Below are 22,675 nucleotides of genomic sequence, written 5' to 3'. Positions count from 1 at the left end.
GGAGAGGGTGAACAGCCAGAGGTTGTGGTACATATTGGTACTAACAACATAGGTAGGATGAGGGACAAGGTCCTGCAGCAGCATTTCAGGGAGTTAGGTAGAAAGTTTTAAAAAAAACAGGACCTCCAAGGTTGTAATCGTGGGATTACTCCCTGTGCCATGTGCTAGTGAGGCTGGGAATGGGAAAATAGTACAGTTCAACATGTGGCTAAACAGATGGTGTAGGAAGGAGGCTTTCAGATATCTGGGCCATTGAGATCTCTTCCAGGGCATGTGGGACCTGTACAAGAAGGATGGATTGCATCTAAATTGGAGGAGCACAAACATTCTGGCTGGCAGGCTTGCTGGTATCACTCAGGATTTAAACTAGCTTGGCAGGGGGGTGAGAACCAAGGCAAAGGTGAATGGACTGAAAGGGAACTAGAGAATAGGACCAGTAAGACTCAGGAAGAGCAGGCAGGGTGTGGTTGCTGATCAAAGCGGGTCTGGTGAACTGAAGTGCATCTGTTTCAATGTGAGAAGTATAACATAAGGCAGATGAACTTAGAGCTTGGATTATTATTCGAAACTATGATGTTGTTGCTATTACAGAGACTTGGTTAAGGGAGGGACAGGATTGGCAGCTTAACGTTCCAGGATACAGATGTTTCAGGGGGGATATAAAAGGTGTGGGGGGGGGGGGGGGAGGTTGCACTACTTATTAAGGATAATATCACAGCTGTACTGCAGGATGACACCTTGGATGGCTCATACCCATATTGCCTCGTTGTAAAGCTTAGGAACAGGAAGGGTGCAATCACAATGTTTGGGGTTTACTATAGGCCTCCCAACAGCCAGCAGGAGATCGAGGAACAGATATGTAGGCAGATTTTGGCAACTTTTTTAACAAAAAAAACACTGTTGTTGTCATGGGTGATTTTTAACTTTCCATATATTGGCTAGGACTCACTTATCGCATAGGGTGCGGATGGAGTAGAGTTTGTAAGGAGCATCCAGGAGGGCTTCTTGAAACAGTATGTGGATAGTCCAACGAGGAGAGGGGCTATACTAGACCTAGTATTGGGGAATGAGCCTGGCCAGGTGATCGACATCTCAGTAGGGGAGCAACTCGGGAACAGTGATCACAATTCAGTAAGCTTTAAGGTACTGATGAATAAAGACAAGTGTAGTTGTCAAGTGAAGGTGCTAAATTGGGGGAAGACTAATTACTACAATATTAGGCAGGAACTGAAGAATGTAGATTGGAGGCAGATGTTTGAAGGTGAATCAACATCTGGTATGTGGGAGGCTTTCAAGTGTAAGTTGATAGTAACTCAGCACCGGCATGTTCCTGTAAGGATGAAGGATAAGCATAGCAAGTTTAGGGAACCTTGGATAATGAGAGAGCAAGAGGGTTGGCCTACTCAAGGACAGGGAAGGAAATTTGTGTGAAGCCAGAAGAAATGGGCGAGGTGTTAAATGAGTAATTTGTCAGTATTCACCATAGAAGACTTGGGGATGATGAGTCGGGGGAAGGGTGTGTAGATAGTTTGGGTCACATTGAGATAAAAAGGGAGCAGGTATTGGGGTTCTTGAAAAACATTAAGGTAGACAAGTCCCCAGGGCTTGATGGGATATACCTCAGAATACTGAGAGAAGCAAGGGAGGAAATTGGGGCCTTGAGAGAAATCTTTACACCCTCACTGGCTACAGGGGAGGTCCTTGAGGACGGGAGAATAGTTAACATTGTTCCTTTGTTTAAGAAGGGTGGCAGGAATAATCCAGCTAATTACAGGCTGGTGAGCCTTGCGTCAGTGGTAGGGAAATTATTGGAGAGGATTCTTCGAGACAGGATTTACTCCCATTTGGAAACCAGTGGGTGTATTAGCAAGAGGCAATGTGGTTTTGTGAAGGGGGGGGTCATGTCTCACTAACTTAATTGATCATCTTTGTCACTTCCTCAAAAAACTCAATGAGTAGGGCAGTGGATGTTGTCCACGTGGACTTCAGTAAGGCCTTTGACAAGGTCCCTAATGGCAAACTAAAACAGAAGATAAAGTCTCACAGGGTGAGAGGTGAGCTTGCAAGATGGATAACAAACTGGCTCAGTCATAGAAGACAGAAGGTAGCAGTGGAAGGATGTGTTTTTGAATGGAGGGCTGTGACTAGGGGCGTTCCTCAGGGATCAGTGTTGGGACCTTTTGCTATTTGTAATATATATAAATGATTTGGAGGAAAATGTAACTGGTTTGATTAAGTTTGCTGATGACAAAGGTTGGTGGAATTGCGGATAGCGATGAGGACAGTCAGAGGATACAGCTGGATATAGATTGGTTGGTGACTTGGGCAGAGAGACGGCAGATGGAGTTTAATCCAGAAAAATGTGAGGTAGTGCACTTCAGAAAGTCTAATCCAGATGGAAAATATACAGTAAATGGCAGAACCCTTAAGAGTACTGATAGGCAGAGGGATCTGGGTGTACGGGTACACAGGTCACTGAAAGTGGCAATGCAGGAGGTAGTCAACAAGATATATGGCATGCTTGGCTTCATTGGCTGGAGCACTGAGTTTAAAAATTGGCAGGTAATGTTACAGCATTATAGAACGTTAATTATGTTGCATTTGGAATATTGTATTCAGTTCTGGTCGCCACACTACCAGAAAGATGTGGTGGCTTTGGAGAGGGTACAGAAACAATTGGGACGGCATGAGCTCCGAGGAGAGGTTGGAGAAACTTGGCTTGTTCTCACTGGAATGACTGAGGTTGAAGGGTGACCTGATAGAGGTCTACAAGATCATGAAGGGCATGGACAATCAGAAGCTTTTTTCCCAGGGTGGAAGAGTCAGTTACAAGGGGGCAGAGGTTTAAGGTGTGAGGGGCAAGGTTTAAAGGTGATGTACGAGGCTAGTTTTTGACAGAGGATGGTAGGTTCCTGGAACTCGCTGCCAGGGGAGATAGTGGAAGCAAATACAATAGTAACTTTTAATGTGTCTTGACGAATACATGAATAGGTCGGGAATAGAGGGATACAGTCCCCGGAAGGGTAGGGGGTTTTAGTTGTGACAGGCAGCATGTCGGTGCAGGCTTGGAGGGCCAAACGGCCTGTTCCTGTGCTCTAATTTTTTGTTCTTGTTCTATTGCAGAGTGTGTATTTCAGTGTGTGTACATTATGCAATATGGAACACAGCATATGTTTTAGTACGTGTACATTACTCCGTATGGAACACTGTATTTCAGCGGGTATGTACTGTGTTCTATATTGAGGCATGCATGTTTGCAAACCTCTAGCCAGAAAACAGTATGAATCTGAAAGAAACCTTCATGTTGTTGAATTGTTCCATCACACTGGCTCTTGAATCTTTGAAAAGCTTATTTTTCAGTTGTTCAACATGCTCATTTAATATTCTCTGCATGAAAGGCACAATTCCAACACCTTTCTTTCGTGCAGCTTCTGAAATGTAAAAATAATAATTTTCATTCTCAGGATTTGCCCATCACTGAAATGATCAGAATTTATTGCCCATCCCAAATTTCCCTTGAGAAGGTGATGGTCAGCTACTCTCAAACTTCCTTTCTTGAGGTCTAGGGACACCTCCATTGCTGCTAGCTAGGGAGTTCCAGGTTTTTGAGATTATGATGGACTGTGACATATTTCTAAATCAGGATGGTGAGTGGCTTGAATGTCATCTTGCAGATTTCTCAAGCATCTGCTGTCATTGTCCTTCGAGGCGATTAGAGGTCATGGTTTGGATGATGCTATCTGAAGATCCTTGGTGAGTTTCTGGTGCATCTTGTAGATTGTACACACTGCTGCTACTGTGCAACACTGGCTGAAGGATAACCAAGGCACAACAAAATAATTTTCAAATAACTCAAAAGGGTGTGCATTGGGGCTACTTTTTTTAGTAGACCTGTTCAGATATGTCATAAGACACCTCTGAGCAGGTGGGACTTCAACCTTGGTCTCCTGGTTCAGAGGCAAGGACACTATTACTGAATTACAAGAACCCTCCTGGCTCTGCTTTAGTTTTTCTATTTTTATATCCATTAGTGTACTATACACAACTGAACAGCTTGCACACTATCAAATCACCGTGACTTCATTTTTAAACTATTAATCTCTACCAGTAATCACACATGTGGTCAATTAAAGATTTATAAGTAAAGCCCATTTTGTTTTCTTTTCTAAACACCAACCACCGCCAATAATTACCCATGTAGCCCATCAGTATTTACAAGCAAAGCTCATTATGGGCAATGCAAACTATCAAAGTAGAGTGGGGTACAGAGAGTGGGAAGGGACTCCATGAAAATAGAGTTGGAATGTGGATACCACATGCTCCCTCTCCAAGGACACCCAGGCACCATCATAACCATGGACTGGATTTGATATAAAGGGCTCAGATGATGATCCACGGTGACTTGGCTGCTTGGATTCAGAACTGGTTTGCCTGTAGAAGGCAGAGGGTAGCATGTTTTTCTGGCTGAAGATCTGTGACTAGTGGTGTTGTGCAGGGATCCGTACTGTGACCTCTGCTGTTTGTGATATATATAAATTATTTGAGAAAATGTACATGTTTGAGTTAATACGTTTGCAGATGTTACAGATTGGAGGAGTTGTGGATAATGTAGAAGGTTGTCAAAGGATGCAGTGGGATATAGATCAGCTAAAAATGTGGGCGGAGAAATGGCAGATGATGTTTAATCTGGGTGTCAAATGCTGCACATTGAGAGATCAAATGGTAAGAAAAGATATACAATTAATGGCAGGACCTTGAACAGCATTAATGTACAGAGGGATCTTGGGGTTCAAGTCCATAGCTCCTTGAAAGTGCCCATGCAAGAAGATAGGGTGGTAAAGGCATATGGCATGCTTGCCTTTATTAGACGGAGAATTGAGTACAAGAGTCAGGATGTCAGGTTGCAGCTTTGAGATTTTGGTTAGGTCACAATTAGAGTATTGTGTTCAATTCTGGTCGTCACATTACAGGAAGGATGTGGAGCCTTTGGAGAAGGTTTTATAGGATGAGCCCTGGATTAGAGGGTGTGAGAATGAACAACTTGGGCTGTTTTCTCTGGAGCGGCACAGGCTGAGTGGAGACTTGATACAAGTCTATAAAATTATGAGATGCATACATAGGGTTGACAGAATCTTTTTTTTCTAGAGTTGAAATATCTAATACTAGCAGACATGCATTTAAGGCGAGAGGCAAGTTTTTTTTTTAAACAGTGGTAGTAGTAGTCTGGAATGTGCTGCCAGGGATAGTGGTGGAGGTTGATATGATAGGGGCATTTAAGGGACTTCTAGATCAGCACACTAATATGCAAGGAACGGAGGAATATGGACCAATGGTAGGTAGATAGGATTAGTTTAATTTGGAGTCATGTTTGGCACAACAGCATGGTGTGATGGGTTTCAGTGATGGTAATGCCATTGAATGGTAAAGGGCAAAGAACGAGATTCCCTTTTTGTTGGAGACGGTCATTGCATGACACTGTGAAACAAACATAGCTTGTCATTTTTCAGTTCAAACCTAAAGGCTATCCAAATCTTCTTGCAATTGAACAAGGACAGCTTCAGTATCTGAGGAGTCACCAAATGGAGCTGAACATTGTGCAATCTTTGGCAAACGTCCCCACTTCTGACCTTAAGATGGAGGATAGGTCCATTGATAGAGCAGCTGAAGATGGGTGGAACTCCTGCAGAGAGGTACTGGAGCTGAGCTGACTGACAGCAAACAACCATAACTATCTACTTGTGTGTCAGGTTTGACTCCAAACAATGGACAGTTTGCCCCCGATTCACATTAATTCCAGTTTTGCAAGTGTTCCTTAATGCCGTACCCAGTCAAGCACTGCCTTAATGTCAAGGGCTGTCACTCTCACCTCGCCCCTGGAATTGAGCCCTTTTGTCATTGTTTGAACCAAGACTGTAATGAGGTCAGGAGCTGAGTGGCCCTGACAGAACCCAAACTGGGCGTCACTGAGCAGGTGCTGCTCGATATCAGTGCTGATGACACCTTCTGTCACTTTACTGATGATTGAGAATAGACTGATGGGGTGGTATTGAAAGGGTTGGGTTTGACCTGCTTTTTATTCACAGAACATACCTGGGAAATTTCCCACATTGTTGGGTAGATGCCTCTGATTAAGCACATGCCAACAACAAAACAAATGAAAGCAAAATAAAAACAAAGTGCTGGAGAAACTCTTGAGTTTGGCAGCATATCTGGAGAGATGAAGAGTCAGAGTTTCTCCAGCACTTTGTTTTATTTAAAAACGTGACCTGACCTATTTGGATACATGCAATGCAACGTAAGGATGACATTAGTGCTTTGCAATCTGTTTTCAAATGAGACTCCATTTTAACTTACCACCACCTTCTGAAGCACTGTTAGGGATAGACAATAAAAACTGGCCCTACTAGTGAGGTCCACATTCCAGGTATGATCATGTACAAAAGAACAGAAAATTAACATGCTTTCAATACCAGCAGAATAGAAAAGCAATAAAGAAGCACAGTACTATTTCATATGACTATACATCACAAACAAGAAAATCTGCTTTTAAAATATTTTGTAAAACAGTAATTTTCCACTCATGTTTCAGCCAAACTCCTCCCATTCCAGTAAGAAAACTTAACAAGCAACCCGCTACCCACACAGCCTCCACCTCTTCCATGCTCTCACTTGCATCTCCTTCTCCTCACTTGACTGGTCATTCATTCAGTCATGTCCCCTGCCTTCTCCACCATAACCTCCATCCAGCTTCGATTTCTTCATCTGGCCCAATGTTGGAAAGCTGAAGCTTTCCACCACCACCTCCAGCCCTGCAAACTCTTGGTCCTGCTCTCGGCATTTCCACCCAAATCCCAGCCTGGCCCCAATCTTTACCCATGAACTCACCCCCATTCTCAGCCCTATATACCCACAGCCTACATAGCCATAGTCTGTTCCCAATGAATGCAGCAGCTCTTGTTCCCTATATTGTGAAAGTGAAAGACTCCTGAGAAGAAAATAACTATTTAAGATTATAAAAGTACAGCATTGTTACAGTGTAGATGGTGGCCACTTATGTCTGTAGTAGCTCTCTGAATGTGTGAATCACTGAGTGCCATTCCCCCCACTTTGTTTCTGGAATCCTGCATATGCTTCTTTTTCAGATAATCATCTAATTCCCTTTTGAATGTTTCAATTGATCCTGCTTCCCCTACACCTGTCAGACAGTACATTCTCGACCTTAACCACTGAAGTCAATCTGCCGATTCCACACTCAGACAGTACGTTCCAGACCCTAACCACTCGAGTCAACCCGTCTCCACCATTTTACCAGCAAGTCCATTCATAACTAAGCAACGAATGGTTGTTTCAGGAATTATCTTAAATGTCACAGCTTGAACAGAATTGACATTGATCCTGAACAGCACCAGAAAGACAGCCCAGTGCAGCAAGGCACTCTGCAGGCCAAATGCTACTGACAGCTGAAGAGAAGGGCAGCACAGTGGCTCAGTGGTTAGCACTGCTGCCTCACAGTGCCAGGGACCTGGGTTCGATTCCACCCTCGGGCAACTGTCTGTGTGGAGTTTGCACATTCTCCCCGTGTCTGCATGGGTTTCCTCCGGGTGCTCCAGTTTCCTCCCACAGTCCAAAGATGTGCAGGTTAGGTGGATTGGCGATGCTCAATTGCCAATAGTGTTCAGGGATGTGTCGATTAGATGGGCTATAGGGGATGGGTCTGGGTGGGATGCCCTGAGGGAGATGTGGACTGGTTGGGCCGAAGGGACTGTCCCCACACTGTAGGGATTCTGCTTTTTTTTAAAAAAAAAAACCAGTTGTTTAACAGTTCCACTGGGCCAACCAGAGGGAGGAGAAGAAAAGGGCATAATTCTGTGACCTAGAAGTCAGAATTTTGCCAAATAGTGGAAGTTGTGTTCTCCTCAGAATTCCCATCCTCTGACCTCTTGTACCCACAATACTGACATAACCAGACTACACAGGTTCTACAAATGGTTATACCTTAATTGTGACAGATTCAGTGATGGCAATGAACCGAATGTCATCCGGAGTAGGCTAGATGGTGTTGTTAGAGATAGGAAGTTACTGACTAACACACACTATACCCCCAATACCAAGGCATGTCATGCCTCAGCTATCTGACACATCATACTGTCTCAATGCTGGCAAAGTCAGCTGTTTTAAAATGGACAATACCTTCGTATGCTGGTTTCATTGAATGTTGAACAGACAACACAGCTGCATTATAAATATGCTGCTTCCTGTCAATTATCTGTCTTGTCAGGTCGTTTAATAATGCAGTGAGCTGTAACAAAATTTAAAGGTTATTAATATCACATTGTATATCCTGTTAGGTGTAAGACATTACTTGTAGCTTGTATGTGTACAAATAGTTCATAGTTTCTGTTTCAATTTGCCAGCAATAATGTGTTTCATTCAAAATAAAGACTGCTTTATTTTGCTGATATTACATCACATACAAGGTCAGATACTTGTGGGGAGTTTGGCTCTGAGTGAAAACCCCAAAAGCGGGGGGTTTTGAAGGTCCTACCACTATCAACAACAAAACATTCACATGAACATTCTTCTCTTCTATTTTCCACTGTCGAGAGGAAACCAACAGCACAAGACCTTGCAATCGTAGTTTTGATCAGTACTTATTAGGGACAGGAGTCCCTGCAGTAAAATCCCTTCCTATCATGTTTCACTGCCAGGTTTTCTGAACCCAAAGGTGGGAGAAAAAACACAACCAATCTCTCATATTACAATAGTTAAAGCGTCTTCCAATTAGTGAGCGGGCATAAGTTGTCAGTGTACAGAACTACGCAATCCTTAAAACGACATTAACAAGCACAATATAAATACAGAGGTATTATTACAATATATTTGACAGACTAGAGATGGCGTAGTCTGCAGGGAACAGTTGGAGGATGGAGCTGCAGCACAGGATGAGTATAAAACTAACAGCTTGGGGAATATTGTAGCCGTGGGGAAAAAAAACGAGTGATGTCACAGGGAAGCTGTGACCTGATTGGCTGTAGGAAATCTGCACTAAATTTGAAAAAGAACACAGCAAAGAAGTATTAATAAATTAATTAACTCATTAGTAAATTTATGTAAATTAACAGATAACTACTTTTAAGTGGAGAAGGCTGGGCAGGTGAAGTGCTGGAGCTGCATGATGTAGGAGCTGACAGTTTCCATTGTGAGCTGCCGTGACCACATTTGCAGCATGTATTGTTTGCTCAAGGAGCTTCGGTTCAGAGTTCACAGAATCCCCTACAGTGTGGGAACAGGCCCTTCGGCCCAATGAGTCCACACTAAACCTCAGAGCATCCCACCCTGACCCAGGCCCCAATAACCCACTTAATCTAGACATCCCTGAACACTAGGGGCAATTTAGCCTATCCAATCCACCTAGCCTGCACATCTTTGGACTGTGGGAGGAAACCGGAGCACCTGGAGGAAACCCCCGCAAACATGGGGAGAACATGCAAACTCCACACACACACAGTTGCCTGAGCATGGGATCAAACTTGGGTCCCTGATGCTGTGAGGCAGCAGTACTAACCACTGAGCCACCGTGCTGTCCTAAATTGATGAGTTTGAATCTGAGCTTCAAACACTGACACATCTGGGAGGGGGAGAAGTACGTGGATGTTTTGTTTCTTGGGCAGGAAATACATGGCTAAGGGAGGTGGGAAAGTGGTGTTCCATTTCATGGGGCATTTGCATCAGTTTTGGAACAGGTGGGATCTGTACCATTGGGAAGGTCTCCACCTGAACCGATCTGGAACCATTGTTCCAGAGAAAAGGATAAATAGGGTGGTCACTTTAAACTAGTGGACTGGGGGGGGGGTGAGTGAAGGGAAGGGGAAAATGATAGGAAGTATAATCATAAATAGAAAAGAAAGCAGCAGGTTAATGTGTGCGGGAGGATTTAACTACATTGCAGACTATGAAAAAAGTTAAAAGGAAGGAAACCTCAGGAGATATTATTAATGGAAATGCTGGAATTCAAAAAGAAGGCATTAAAAACTAGCATAAAGGCACTTTACCTGAATGCTCATAGCATTCAAAATAAGGTAGATGAATTAGCAGCACAAATCATCATGAATGAGTTTGATTTAGCAGCCATTACGGAGACATGGTTGCAGGATGGTCATGACTGGGAAGTAAATATCCAGGGATATCAGACTATTTGGAAGGACAGACAGGAAGGTAAGATAGGTGGTGTAGCTCTGATATTTAAGGAAGACATCAGGGCAGCAATCAGAGATGATATAGGTGCTATGCAGAATAAGGTTGAATCCATTTGGGTGGAAATTTGAAATTTTACGAAGAAAAAGTCACTGATAGATGTAGTCTATAGGCCACCAAATCATAACATCACATTGGGGCAGGCAATAAATGAAGAAATAACTAATGCCTGTAAAAATGGTATGGCAATTATCAGGGGGGATCGAACCAGATCACTCAAGGCAGCCTTGAGGAGGAGTTCATTGAATGTATCTGCGATAGTTTTCTTGAACGGTATGTAATGGAACCGATGAGAGAGCAAGCTATCCTAGATCTGGTCCTGCATAATGAGACAGGAATAATTAATAGTCTCATAGTTAGGGATCCTCTTGGAAGGAACGAACACAGTGTGGTTGAATTTAGAATACAGATGAAAAGTGAGAAGATAAAATCCAATACCAGGGTCCTGTGCTTAAACAAATGAGACTACAAAAGGATGAGGGAGGAGTTGGCTGAAGTAGACTGGAAGCAAAGTCTTTATGGTGGCACAGGTGAGGAACAGTGGAGGACTTTCAAAGTAATTTTTCAAAGTGCTCAGCAAAACTATATACCAGTGAAAAGGAAGGACTGTAGAAAAAAGGGTAATCAGCCATGGATGTCTGAGGAAATAAGGGAGGCTATCAAATTGAAGGATAAAGCATACAAAGTGGTAAAGACTAGTGGGAAACTTAGAAGACTGGGAAAACTTTAAAGGTCAACAGAAAGTCAGAAATAAAGCTGTAAAGAAAAGTAAGGTAGACTATGAAAGTAAACTAGCTCAGAATATAAAGGCAGATAGCAAATTTTGCTACAAATATATAAAATGAAAGCGTGGCTAAGGTAAACATTAGTCCTTTAGAGGATGAGAAGGGAGATTTAATAATGGGAAATGAGGAAATAGCCCAGGCATTGAACAGGTATTTTGTGTTGGTCTTCACCGTGGAGGACATGAATGACATGCTAGTCATTGATGACAAGAAGACTAAGGTAGGTGAGGACCCAGACACAATCATTATCACTAAAGAGATAGTGTTGGGCAAAGGTAGACAAGTGTCTGGCCCTGATGGAATGCATCCTAGGGTACTAGAAGAGGTGATGGGAGAAATAGCAAATGTGCTCATGGTAATTTTCCAAAATTTGCTGGAGTTTGGGGCAGTTCCAACAGATTAGAAAATAGCAAATATGATGCCACTGTTTAAAAAAGGAGGTAGACAAAAGATGGGGAATAATAGGCCAGTTAGTTTAACTTCTGTAGTGGGGAAAATGCTTGAATCTATCATCAAGGAAGAAATAGCAAGACATCTAGATAGGGATTGTCCCATTGGGGAGATGCAGCATGGGTTCATGAAGGACAGGTCACGTTTAATTAATTTACTAGAATTCTATGAAGACATTGAGTGCATTGGCAATGGGGACCCCAGTAGATGTGGTGTATCTACATTTCTAAAAGGAATTCGATAAGGTGCCGCACAAAAGGCTGCTGCATAAGATAAAGTGGCACAGTATTACGGGCAATGTGTTAGCATGGATGGAGGATTGGTTAATTAACAGGAAGCAAAGAGTGGGGATAAATGAGTGCTTTTCTGGTTGGCGATCAGTGACTAGTGGTGTGCCTCAGGGATTGGTGTTGGCACTGCAATTGTTTACAATTTACATAGATGATTTGGAGTTGGGGACCATATGTAGTATGTCAAAGTTTGCGGTGACACTGAGGTGAGTGGTGGAGCAAAGCATGCAGAGGATTCTGAAAGTTCATAGAGGGATAAAGATAATTTAAGAGAGTGGGCAAAGGTCTTGCAAATGGAGTACAATGTTGATTAATGTGAAGTCATCCATTTTGGTAGGAATAACAGTAAAAAGGACTATTATTTGAACGGTAAACAATTGCAGCATGCTGCTGTGCAGACGGACCTGGATGTCCTTGTGCATGAATTGCAGAAGATTGGTTTGTAGGTGCAACAGGTAATTGAGAAGGCAAATGGAATCTTGTCCTTCATTGCTAGATTGAGTTTAAAAGCAAGGAGGTTATGTTACATCTGTAAGGGTGCTGGTGAGGCCACACCTGGAGTACTGTGTACAGTTCTGGTCTCCTTACTTGAGGAAGGATGTGCTGGCACTGGAGGGGGTGCAGAGAGATTCAATAGGTTGATTCTGGAGTTGATAGGGTTGGCTCATGAGGGGAGGCCGAGTAGACTGGGACTATATTCATTGGAATTTAGAAGAATGAGAGGGAATCTTATAGAATCATATAAAATTATGAAGGGAATAGATAGAATAGAAGCAGGGAGGAGGTTTCCACTGGCAGGTGAAACTAGAACATGAGGGCATAGCCTCAAAATTAGGGGAAGATTGTTTAGGACTGAATTGAGGAGGTACTTCTTCACCCAAAGGGTGGTGAATCTCTGGAATTCCCTGCTCAGCGGCATAGTTGAGGCTTCCTCATGGAATGTTTTTAAAGCTAAGATAGATAAGTTTTTGAACAGAAAGGGAATTAAGATTTATGATGAGAGGGTAGGTAAGTGGAGCTGAGGCCACAAAAAGATCAGCCATGATTGTATTGAGTGGCAGAGCACGCTTGAAGGGGCAGATGGCCTACTCCTGTTCCTTGTTCTTATGTTCTTTTTAGTAGCATCTCATTTCGTTATTAAGGTACCACATATTTGGCTATTTAATAAGAGCCCATGGTATTGGAGTAGTATATTTGCTTGGATAGAGTATTGCTAACTGATAGAAGAGACAGATTTGGGATAAGGGGTATAGCCATTTGTATTTAGATGAGTGCCACAGGGATCAGTTCTGGGGCAACAATTATTTTCAATGAATATTAATGACTTAGATGAGAAAAGTGAATGCACACTGGCAGATGTTTGCAGATGACAAAAAAGTTGCTAGGATGACTAGAAGTGCAGAAAGATACAGACAGGTTGAGTGAGTGCCAAAATTTGGCAGTTGGAATATAATGTGGGAAAATGTGAGATTATGCATTTTGGCAGGAAGAAGAGGAGCTGAATATTATTTAAATGGAGAAGGACTACAGAAAGCTACAGAACAGAGATTTGGGCAACCTCATGCTTGAATCACAAAAATCCAAGTTCAGTGGGTAATAGGGAAAGCAAATGGAATGTTGCCCTTTATTTCAAATAGAATAGAATATAAAAGTAGTGAGATTTTACTAAAACTATACAAGACACTGGTCAGACCACAACTGGAACACTTGGGCCTCTATCTAAGGTAAAAAATATACTGGCATGGAGGGACTGTTTTATAACAAGAGGTTAGAAACATAGAAAATAGGAGCAGGAGTAGGCAATTTGTCCATTTGAGCCCACTCTGCCATTCAATATGTTTGCGGCTGATCATCCAACTCTGTACACTGTTCCTGCTTGCTCCCCATACCCTACCTTAGTCCTAAGAACTATATCTAAATTGTTCTTGAAAACATTCAATGTTTTTGTCTCAACTGCATTCTGTGACAGACAATCCCACAAATACACCACTCTCTAGGCAAAGAAATGTCTTCTCATCTCAGTCCTACATGATGTACTTTGAGTAGGTTGGACCTGTACTCATTAGAATTTAGAAGAATGAGGTGATCTTATTGAAACATACAAAACTGAGAAAGAAATAATTGGCAATCTAACTGTGCAAGGCCCTTTGGGGAAAGGGTGATAACAATATGATAGTTTTTTTTTAAGGTGGAGAATAATGTAGCTGATTCTGAGACTCAGGTCCTGAATCTAAATAAAGGAACCTCAATAGTATGAAGTGTGTGCTGGCTATGATTAGTTGGGGAACTTTATTAAAAAGATGATAATGGATAGGCAATGGCAAAAGCTTAAAGGGAGCATGGAGGAAATGCAACAATTTTCATTCCTGAATTTTATGAAAATAAAATGAGAAACGGGGCTCAACCATGGCAAACAAGAGAAATTGGGGATAGCATTAGATCCAATAAAGGGGCATACAAATTGGCCAATAAAAATGGCAGACCTGTGAATGGGGAAGAATGGCCTCCAGTCAGCACCACAATGAAACAGTACAGCAAGAGTAGCCTGCAGTCAACATCACTGTGAAGCAGACTGGAAAGAGTGGTTTGCAGTCAGCATTGGTGTGAAACAGACTGGGAAGAGTGGCTGCAGTTGGCATACCAGTGAGGCATAGTTACTAGGATACTAATGTGATCCAGGGCAAAAAATCTGCAGCAAATGTTTGAAGTTCAAGCAGCTTCAATGTCGAGTTGATAAGCTAGAGGCTGAATTATAGACACTTGATGCATCAGGGACTGGAAAGTTACCTGGATTCACTGTACATGGAGGCAGTCACACCTCTTCAGATAGGGTGTTCCGATATGGTCAGTGGTCAGGGACAGGGACAGGAGGGTGTGACTGCAAGTGAGTCAAGTAAGGGAACTCTGATATCAGGAGTGCAGGTGTCCGCCTCTGCAATTTTCTAAAAGGTTTTAAGTTCTCTCAGCATGTTTAGTTGAGAGCAGGGGTTGTGGGATTCTTGAGCTAAATGGTCACAGCATGACAGTACAGGAAGCCATTCAATCAGAGGAGCCAAAAGGAATGTAGTGGTAGTTGGGGACATCGTAGTCAGGGTGGGGATAGTGGTGGTGGTGGTGAAGGTGGACACTGTTCTCTGCAACTAAGAGCACGAGTCCAAATGCTGTGTTCTCTGCCTAGTGTCAAGGTTCAGGATATCTTCCCTGGAGAAGAACTTGCAGTGGGAGCGGTAAGATCCAGTTGTCATGGTCCATGGAAGCACCAATGACATAGGCAGAACTACAAAGGAGGTTCTGCACAGCCAGAATGTGGAGTTTGGCACCAAATTAAGTAGCAGAACTTCAAAGGTATTAATTTCTAGATTATTAATTGATCCAGGTGCAAATTGACATAGGGTATAGAAAGTTACAGAGATAAGTACGTGGCTGAAAGACTGGTATGGGAGAACTGGGTTCCAGTTTTGTGGGACGGTCCATTTCTGAACCATACTGGGACAGGTGTTCTTGTAAGCTGCATATGTAGAGCGGGTTTTAAACTAAGTAATGGCTGCAAGGGCCCAAATGTGGTGAATGAGAGTGGGTAAAAACCAACAGAGGAAAGAAATGATGGTAAACAGACAATAGCAGGAGGGGATAGAATATAGAAGAATGCAGGGAAGAATACAGACCTAAGAACAAAACAACAGATAAGATTACAGGTTACAAAAATAATAAAAGGATAAAAATTAAGGCACTGTATTTGAATATACATAATATTCTTTATTCATATTTTTTTCTTTATTCGCTCACAGGATGAGGGTGTCACTGGCTAAGCCAGTATTTATTGTCCATCCCTAATTGCCCGGAGGGCAGTTATGAGTCAACCACATTGCTGTGGGTCTGGAGTCACATGTAGGCCAGACTGGGTAAGGATGGTAGTTTCCTTCAATAACGGCCATTAGTGGACCCGACGGCTTTTTCCAACAATCGACAATGGGTTCATGGTCATCATTAGATTCTTAATTCCAGATATTTATTAAATTCAAATTCCACTATCTGCCGTGGCAGGATTTGAACCCAGGTACCCAAACATTACCTGGGTCAAAACAAAACAGATGAACTTGTGGTATAAATTGAGATGAATAAGTATGGTCTAGTGTACATGACATGAGACATGGTTGTAGGGTGACCTAGATTGGGATCTCAATATTAAAGATTATGTGATATTCAGGATGGTCAGGAGGCTAGGCAAGTGTGGAGCAGATGACATCAGCACAATAGACAGGAAACCAGGATATAGAAGCGTCTGGAGAAAAATGAGCAATGTAAAGAAAGAGGCATCCTGTGGCAGTTGTGTACAGAACCCCTAACAGTAACCATATTGTAGGACAAGGTATCAAGGAACAAATAATGGAAGATTGTCAAAAGGGGTACAACTATTATCAAGGGGGAGTTTCACCTTTACATAGACTGGAAAAATCAGATTGGACAAAGTAATCTAGAGGGGGAACTCATTGTTCCAAAAACATTATTTCTGAAGAAGGGCCTCGACCTGAAATGTCAGCTTTCCTGCTCCTCTGATGCTGCCTGGTCTGCTGTGTTCCTCCAGCTCCACACTGTGTTAGCTCAGATTCCAGCATCGGCAGTTCTCACTATCTCTAAATGTCTTAGCATGTTGTGGCACCAACCAGGCTGTACTGGACCAGGTTTTGACCAGATAGGATTATTTAGACATCATAGTAAAAGCACCCTGGGAAATGTGACCATAATATGAATGAATTTTACACGCATTTAAAGGAGAGAAGTTTGGTTCCAAGACTACTACTTTGAATTTAACAAGGGCAAAAATGAAGACATGAAAGCAGAGCTAGCAAAAGTGAACTGGTGATTTAGGTTAAAGGGATAGGTTAATAGAGATGCAGCAGCAAATATTTAAGGGGATATTAGTGGCCTAATTTGTGGTGTGCAGGAGACAATTTCAAAGTTTTCAGATTACACAAAATTTGGACAAATTGTAAACTGTGAACAGGACAATGCAGAACTTCAAAAGGATATTAACAACTTGGTGGAATGGGCCAAAAGGTGGCAAGTGAGATTCAATGCAGAGAAGTGTGAGGTGATGCACTTTAGTCAGAAGAACACTGAAAGATCATACAAAATATGGAGGACAATTCTAAAGGGGGTGCAGGAGCAGAGGTTCCTGGTATATATGTGCACAGGTTATTGAAGGTGGCATGACAGATGGAGACAGCAGTTAATAAACTATAGAATATTTTCAGGTTTATTAATAGGATGTAGAGTACAACTGCATTGGTGCATCAGAGGTGTGCTCACAACACCAAATGTGACTTCTGTGACCCTGTAAGAAGTTGCAGCCCATGATTTGAGAATCCCTCATCGAACTTTACGCAGTCATGCAAAAATTGATAACAATATGTCAATTAATTCCAAATCAGTGTTTTAGAACTTCCTGATCTCCAATCATAAGGCCCAGAATCCAGCCATGTTTAATGAATACACACCAGCTCCCTTTCCTCCTGTTGTTGCTTTAGAATTGACCCCTTTATATTACATTGTTGTTCCTTGTTCATCCTCACAGAATATTTCACTCCCATGGATTAAATTCCATTTGCCCATTCCACTAGCCTGTCCTCATGAACTTTATCACAATCCTCACAGTTCATAATATGACTTTTTTTTAAAACCAACAGCAAATTTTAAATTTGTGCTTAATTCTCCCATGCTGTCACAATATGTCAAAGAAAGCTGGAGTCTTTAACATTGATTCCTGGGGAACCCCATTGTACACCTTCCACCAACCTAAAACACAGGGAACGATGTAATGGGTGAACAACTATCATGCAGCTAGTCTCAGCTGACCCTATCCTTTTTATGCAATGGGCTTCAACTTTTCAATATCAAGCTCTCTATATCTGAAATCAAAACAGAACGTGCTTGAGACACTCAACAGGTCTAGCAGTATGTGGAGAGAGGAACAGAGCTAATGTTTCAAGTCTGATGACTCTTCTTTGGAACTCTGTACATCTGCAGATTGTATAAAAACCAAAAGAACTGCAGATGCTGTAAATCAGGAACAAAAACAAAGTCGCTGGAAAAGCTCAGCAGGTCTGGCAGCATCTGTGAAGGAGAAAACAGAGTTAATGTTTCCGGTCCGGTGACCCTTCCTCAGAACTCAAGTTAACTCTGTTTTCTCCTTCACAGATGCTGCCAGACTTGCTGAGCTTTTCCAGCAACTTTGTTTTTGTGCAGATTGTATAAAATAACTGTCACTACCACGTGACTATCAACTTCCACTTACCTCAGTTTTCATGAAATTTTGTCGGCATTTCCAAAGCCATGTATTTTCTGCAGTAGATTTCGTGGGCAGAGGCTCATCAATGATGTTTGTCAACGATAATTTAATTTTATTAAATTGTCCTTTCATTGAAGTTCTTCTACCTTTGTTAAACCTATTGAACAAAGTAGGATATATGAAGTCATCAGAAAGTCTATTCCCACAAAAATTAAACATTTGCAATTTTCTCATTCCTTGCAACTTCAGACTGAAAGACCAGAATCACCTTGAACCAGTCCCATTTCAGAAGAGGGGAAGAGTGGGGACAGAGACAGGTGGAGGAGACATAGAGACAGAGACATTTGTAACTATTAGGCTGTGAACCAGTACGGCAGACCAGCATTGATCAGTCTGGGGCAAAGCAAGTTATTTGTAGGCCTCCGACTTCTTCATTTCCTATGGAAAGGCCCAGCAGAAGGTCATTGTCAAAACCTTGCACCATTGCCAAATGAAAGCTTCTGGAGCATGATCCCTGTTTGTCCATGAACCTGGAATAATTGTGATATTATAGAATGGTAGTATAACACAGCACAGGAAGAAGACACTTGTTCCATCATGTCATGTTGACTCTTGAAAAAGCTGTCCAATTGGTCCTATTCCCTCCTTCTTTCCTCAAGTATTTAAGTTATTGTTGGACCTAGTTGTCAGACAGTGCATTTCGGAACACAACATTCTCCACAAACGTTAACTCATCCAAAGTCTAATTTACACCAAGTCCAATTCACCTATCACCATATGCTCACTGACCTACATCAGCTTTCAGTCTGGAATTGCCTGAGTTTTAAAAGTGCCCCATGAACCTGATGCACCCTATCTCCTTGATCTCCTGCAGGCTGACAATTTTCCATGATGCTTGCGCATCTTCACTGCTGATCTGGGCATCCACTGTAAACAGCCATGCTTCCAGCTGCCAAGGCCTCAAAGCTGAAATTTTGTCCTTCTCTTCCTCCCTCTTCTTCAAACACTCATTAAAATTTATCTGTTTGATCAAATCTTTGCTGACTTGCTCTAATACTTTCTTCATGTAGCTCAGTCTCCAAGTTTTTGATAATTCTCCTTGGACCATTTTACTATGTCAGACGTGTTGAATAAATGGATGTTGTTGTTTAATGAAAACAGACCCAATGTTGCCTCTAGTTCTTTTGTCAATTACCTTAAATTTGTGTCCTCCTGTTGCTGTCTCTTTGTCACTGCATACGGTTTCCCCTTTCTTTTTATTGTCTCATGGAATGTCAGTATCACTGGCTGGCCACCATTTATGGCTCATCCTTAGTTGCCATTGAGAAGGTGTTAGTGAGCCATCTTCTTGAACTGCTGTAGTCCATGTGCAGTAGGCAGACCAACAATACCCTTTTGGAGGGAATTCTAGGATTTTGACCCAGAGTCAATGAAGGGATGGCAATATATTTTTAGGTCAAGTCGGTGAATAGTTTGGAGGGCAACTTACAGTTGGTGGTGTCTTCATGTATCTGCTGCCCTTGTCCTTCTAGGTGGAAGTGGTTGTGGGTTTGGAAGGGCTGTCTAAGGAGCCCTGGTCATTTTCTGCAATGTATCTTGTAGTTAGTACACACAGCTGTTACTGAGCATAAGTGATGGAGGGAGCAGATGCTTGTGGACTCCGTGCCAATCAAGTGGAGTGCTTTGTCCTGGATAGTGTCAAGCTTGTTGTTGCAGTTGCACCTATCCAGGCAAGTGGGGAGTATTCCATCATGCTCCTGACTTGTCTTGTAGATGGTGGGAAGGCTTTGGGGAGTCAGGAGATGAATGTCACTGAGGTAGCACAGTGGCTGAGTAGTTAACACTGTTGCCTCACAGCGCTAGGGACCCAGGTTCAATTCTAGCCTCGGGTGACTGTCTGTGTTTCCTCTGGGTGCTCTGGTTTCCTCCCACAGTCCAAAAGTGTGTGGGTTAGGTGAATTGGTCATGCTGTTTTGCTCGTAGTGTCCAGGGATGTGCAGGCTAGGTGGATTACCTCTAGTAAATGTGAGATTAAAGGGCAGGGGAAGTGGGTCTGAGTGGGATGCTTTTTGGAGGGTTGGTGTGGATTTAATGGGCCAAATAGCCTGTTTTTTCACTGTAGGGATTCTATGAATTACTCACTACAGGATTCCTAGACTCTGTCTTGCTCTTGTAGCTACTATATCTATATGGCAAGTCCAGTTGAATTTCTGGTCAATGGTAATCCCTAGGAAGTTGACAGTGGGGGATTCATAACAATACCATTGAAAGTTAAAGGGTAGTGGTTAGATTGTCTGTTATTGAAGATGGCAATTACCTAGTACTTATGTGGTGCGAATGTTGCTTGTCACTTGTCAGCCTAAGCCTGGATAATGTCCGGATCTTGACACATTTGAACATGAACTGCTTTAGTATCTGATGGGTTGTGAATGGTGCTGAACATTGTACAATGCGCAGTGAGCATTCCCTAAAGTCCAATGTCTTTTCCAGGTCAGCCCACATTTACAACCACCCCTCACCCCAGCATCAAAATCCTGTTTTTGTGAGCATATTTTTCAGAGTCAGGCCAGCAAAGCTGGGAATTTTTCCAGCTCCTACTACCCACTTCAGTGGTAAAAATCCACGCTCTTCGTTCAAGACTGGACAATAAGCCGATTAATCTAACATTAGTGGTGGGGAAGGGCACAAACGTAACAATGTAAGGAGAATACCATTCTCTAACTTCTCAGGAAGCACAGAGTCAGTCAGTCAGAGAAAATATTCAGAGTATTATTTAAATGGTATAGGACTCAACAGCTTGTTCTGTTGAGCATCAGGGTTAGTGAAAGCACCACAAGCAAGATCTCTACATTAGTGAAAATAAACTATTAAAAATATCATCAACTAATTGGGCTTTGAACTGCATTTACTAAACAAGGAAATATGATGCTTAAAGTTACCAGATGGTTAATGATTATTGGTTGGTCACAACTCACCTCTGATTATTTTACAGTAGGATACTTACTGTAAGATTCTTTCAGAAAATTGATCAATCTTCTGGTAGAGGGGCTTTGACAGATCATAGTTAATGTTGAATGGCCCAAACTTGGCTGAGTTGTATACCCCATAATTCCTACATATTGCCTTCAGTGTCCTGTGGAAACCTTGGTAATTTTTCACACCTGGCTACAAAAACCATAATTTCAATACATATGTACAGTGTTTTTCAAGCCAATGTTTCCCTTATGCTGTACAATCCCTTTATTTAATGGTTACTAAATTATGTTGGTGAGGCAGGCTCAATGGGCTGAATGGTCTACTTATGTTCCTATGTCAGGAATGGCTGGATCCATTCCAACTGAAAGCAAAAAGTGTGCACTAAGATCAGAGCTTTTCAATTGGAAATATGTCGAAGCTCAAAACAGAAGTGGATAGTGTTTTGGATATTAAGAGAATTATGCAATGTCAGGATAATGTAGCAAGGTGCAGGTAAGATAGGTCAGCCATGATCTCAATTTTATTAATAATTTATTAACAGTCTTTGATGACATAATAAATGAGGTAGGTAAAGGCAAAACAGTAGAATCGTGTATTTCTATTTCCAAATGCATTCAATAAACAGTCATATGATAGGTTATTACACAACTTCAGAACTGAGTATTGGGCGATATATTAGAAAGGATGGAGGATTGGTTAACCAACATGAAATAGAGAGAATATGGGTCACTGTGATTTGGAACATGCAGAAATTTATTCCTAGTTTGGTAATTAATGCTGGCAACATCAATAAAATAAAATCATATATTGAAATCATCAATGCAAGGTACAAACACTGCTGCTAGTCCCACTTTATTTTACATGGTGTACCTACCAGCTCTGTACATTGTTTAATGACTTGCACACATGTTTTCTCAGCTTCCTGAACTCCGCCTTTGAGATAATCCTGCAGAGTTTTGCAGGCAGCCTCCAGATGTTCACTAAAAGCTTCCAATCCCTTCTGCAAATCTTTACTAATGATGTTGAATCTGCTTTTCAGGATGTCATTCTGGAAATATGTGTAATGATTCAGAAACCAGTCAGGTTATTGTAAATTTTGATCAAAATAATGCACAAAAATTGGCTTTAAAAGGTTTTTCCAAGATTTATCAGTTTTAGAGAATTAAAGTAGTGTCTGATAGGCAGGATTGAGTGTCGAGAGGTTTTTGGGATTTGGGGCTGTGGAGTTCAGTGTGCTGAGGTTTAATTATAAATACCTCTTTATTTTGGTTGAGTGATGTAAGAAGGAACAGCATCCCCCATACTTCAGACACATAGATATACACCACTTTCTTTCTTTCTTTCAAATACAAGTTGATGATGTGTTTTCTCAGACTTGGTATTTCTAAAAATGACACAAGAAACACAAGAGGTGTTGTACTGATCACATGAGAAACCTGCAAAATATTAGAGTTAAAATTGTTTCAGACATAGTAGGAACTGCAGATGCTGGAGAATCTGAGATAACAAGGTGTAGAGCTGGATGAACATAGCAGGCCGAGCAGGAAAGCTGACGTTTCGGGCCTAGACCCTTCTTCAGAAATGCTAGGCCCGAAACGTCAGCTTTCCTGCTCGGCCTGCTATGTTCATCC

General features: G+C 42.0%; 1 protein-coding gene across 1 annotated transcript in view; it reads right to left on the bottom strand.

The window, feature by feature from the left end:
* LOC109918735 (nuclear GTPase SLIP-GC-like) overlaps positions 1-22,675 on the bottom strand; it is a 140,931-nt gene that overhangs the window by 4,770 nt on the left and 113,486 nt on the right. The window contains exons 11-16 of the mRNA XM_048612969.1: positions 22,301-22,428; positions 21,919-22,092; positions 21,073-21,233; positions 18,075-18,225; positions 8,191-8,299; positions 3,298-3,431 (exon numbers count right to left, since the gene is read on the bottom strand). Of these exons, the coding sequence (XP_048468926.1) occupies positions 3,298-3,431; positions 8,191-8,299; positions 18,075-18,225; positions 21,073-21,233; positions 21,919-22,092; positions 22,301-22,428 (857 nt within the window). The remainder of the gene's footprint in view (positions 1-3,297; positions 3,432-8,190; positions 8,300-18,074; positions 18,226-21,072; positions 21,234-21,918; positions 22,093-22,300; positions 22,429-22,675) is intronic.

Source organism: Rhincodon typus, chromosome 27, assembly GCF_021869965.1.
Source record: "Rhincodon typus isolate 14 chromosome 27, sRhiTyp1.1, whole genome shotgun sequence".
Classification (NCBI taxonomy): domain Eukaryota; kingdom Metazoa; phylum Chordata; class Chondrichthyes; order Orectolobiformes; family Rhincodontidae; genus Rhincodon; species Rhincodon typus.
The sequence above is the reverse complement of the archived record's forward strand: the minus strand, read 5'-3'. Positions and strand labels throughout refer to the sequence as shown.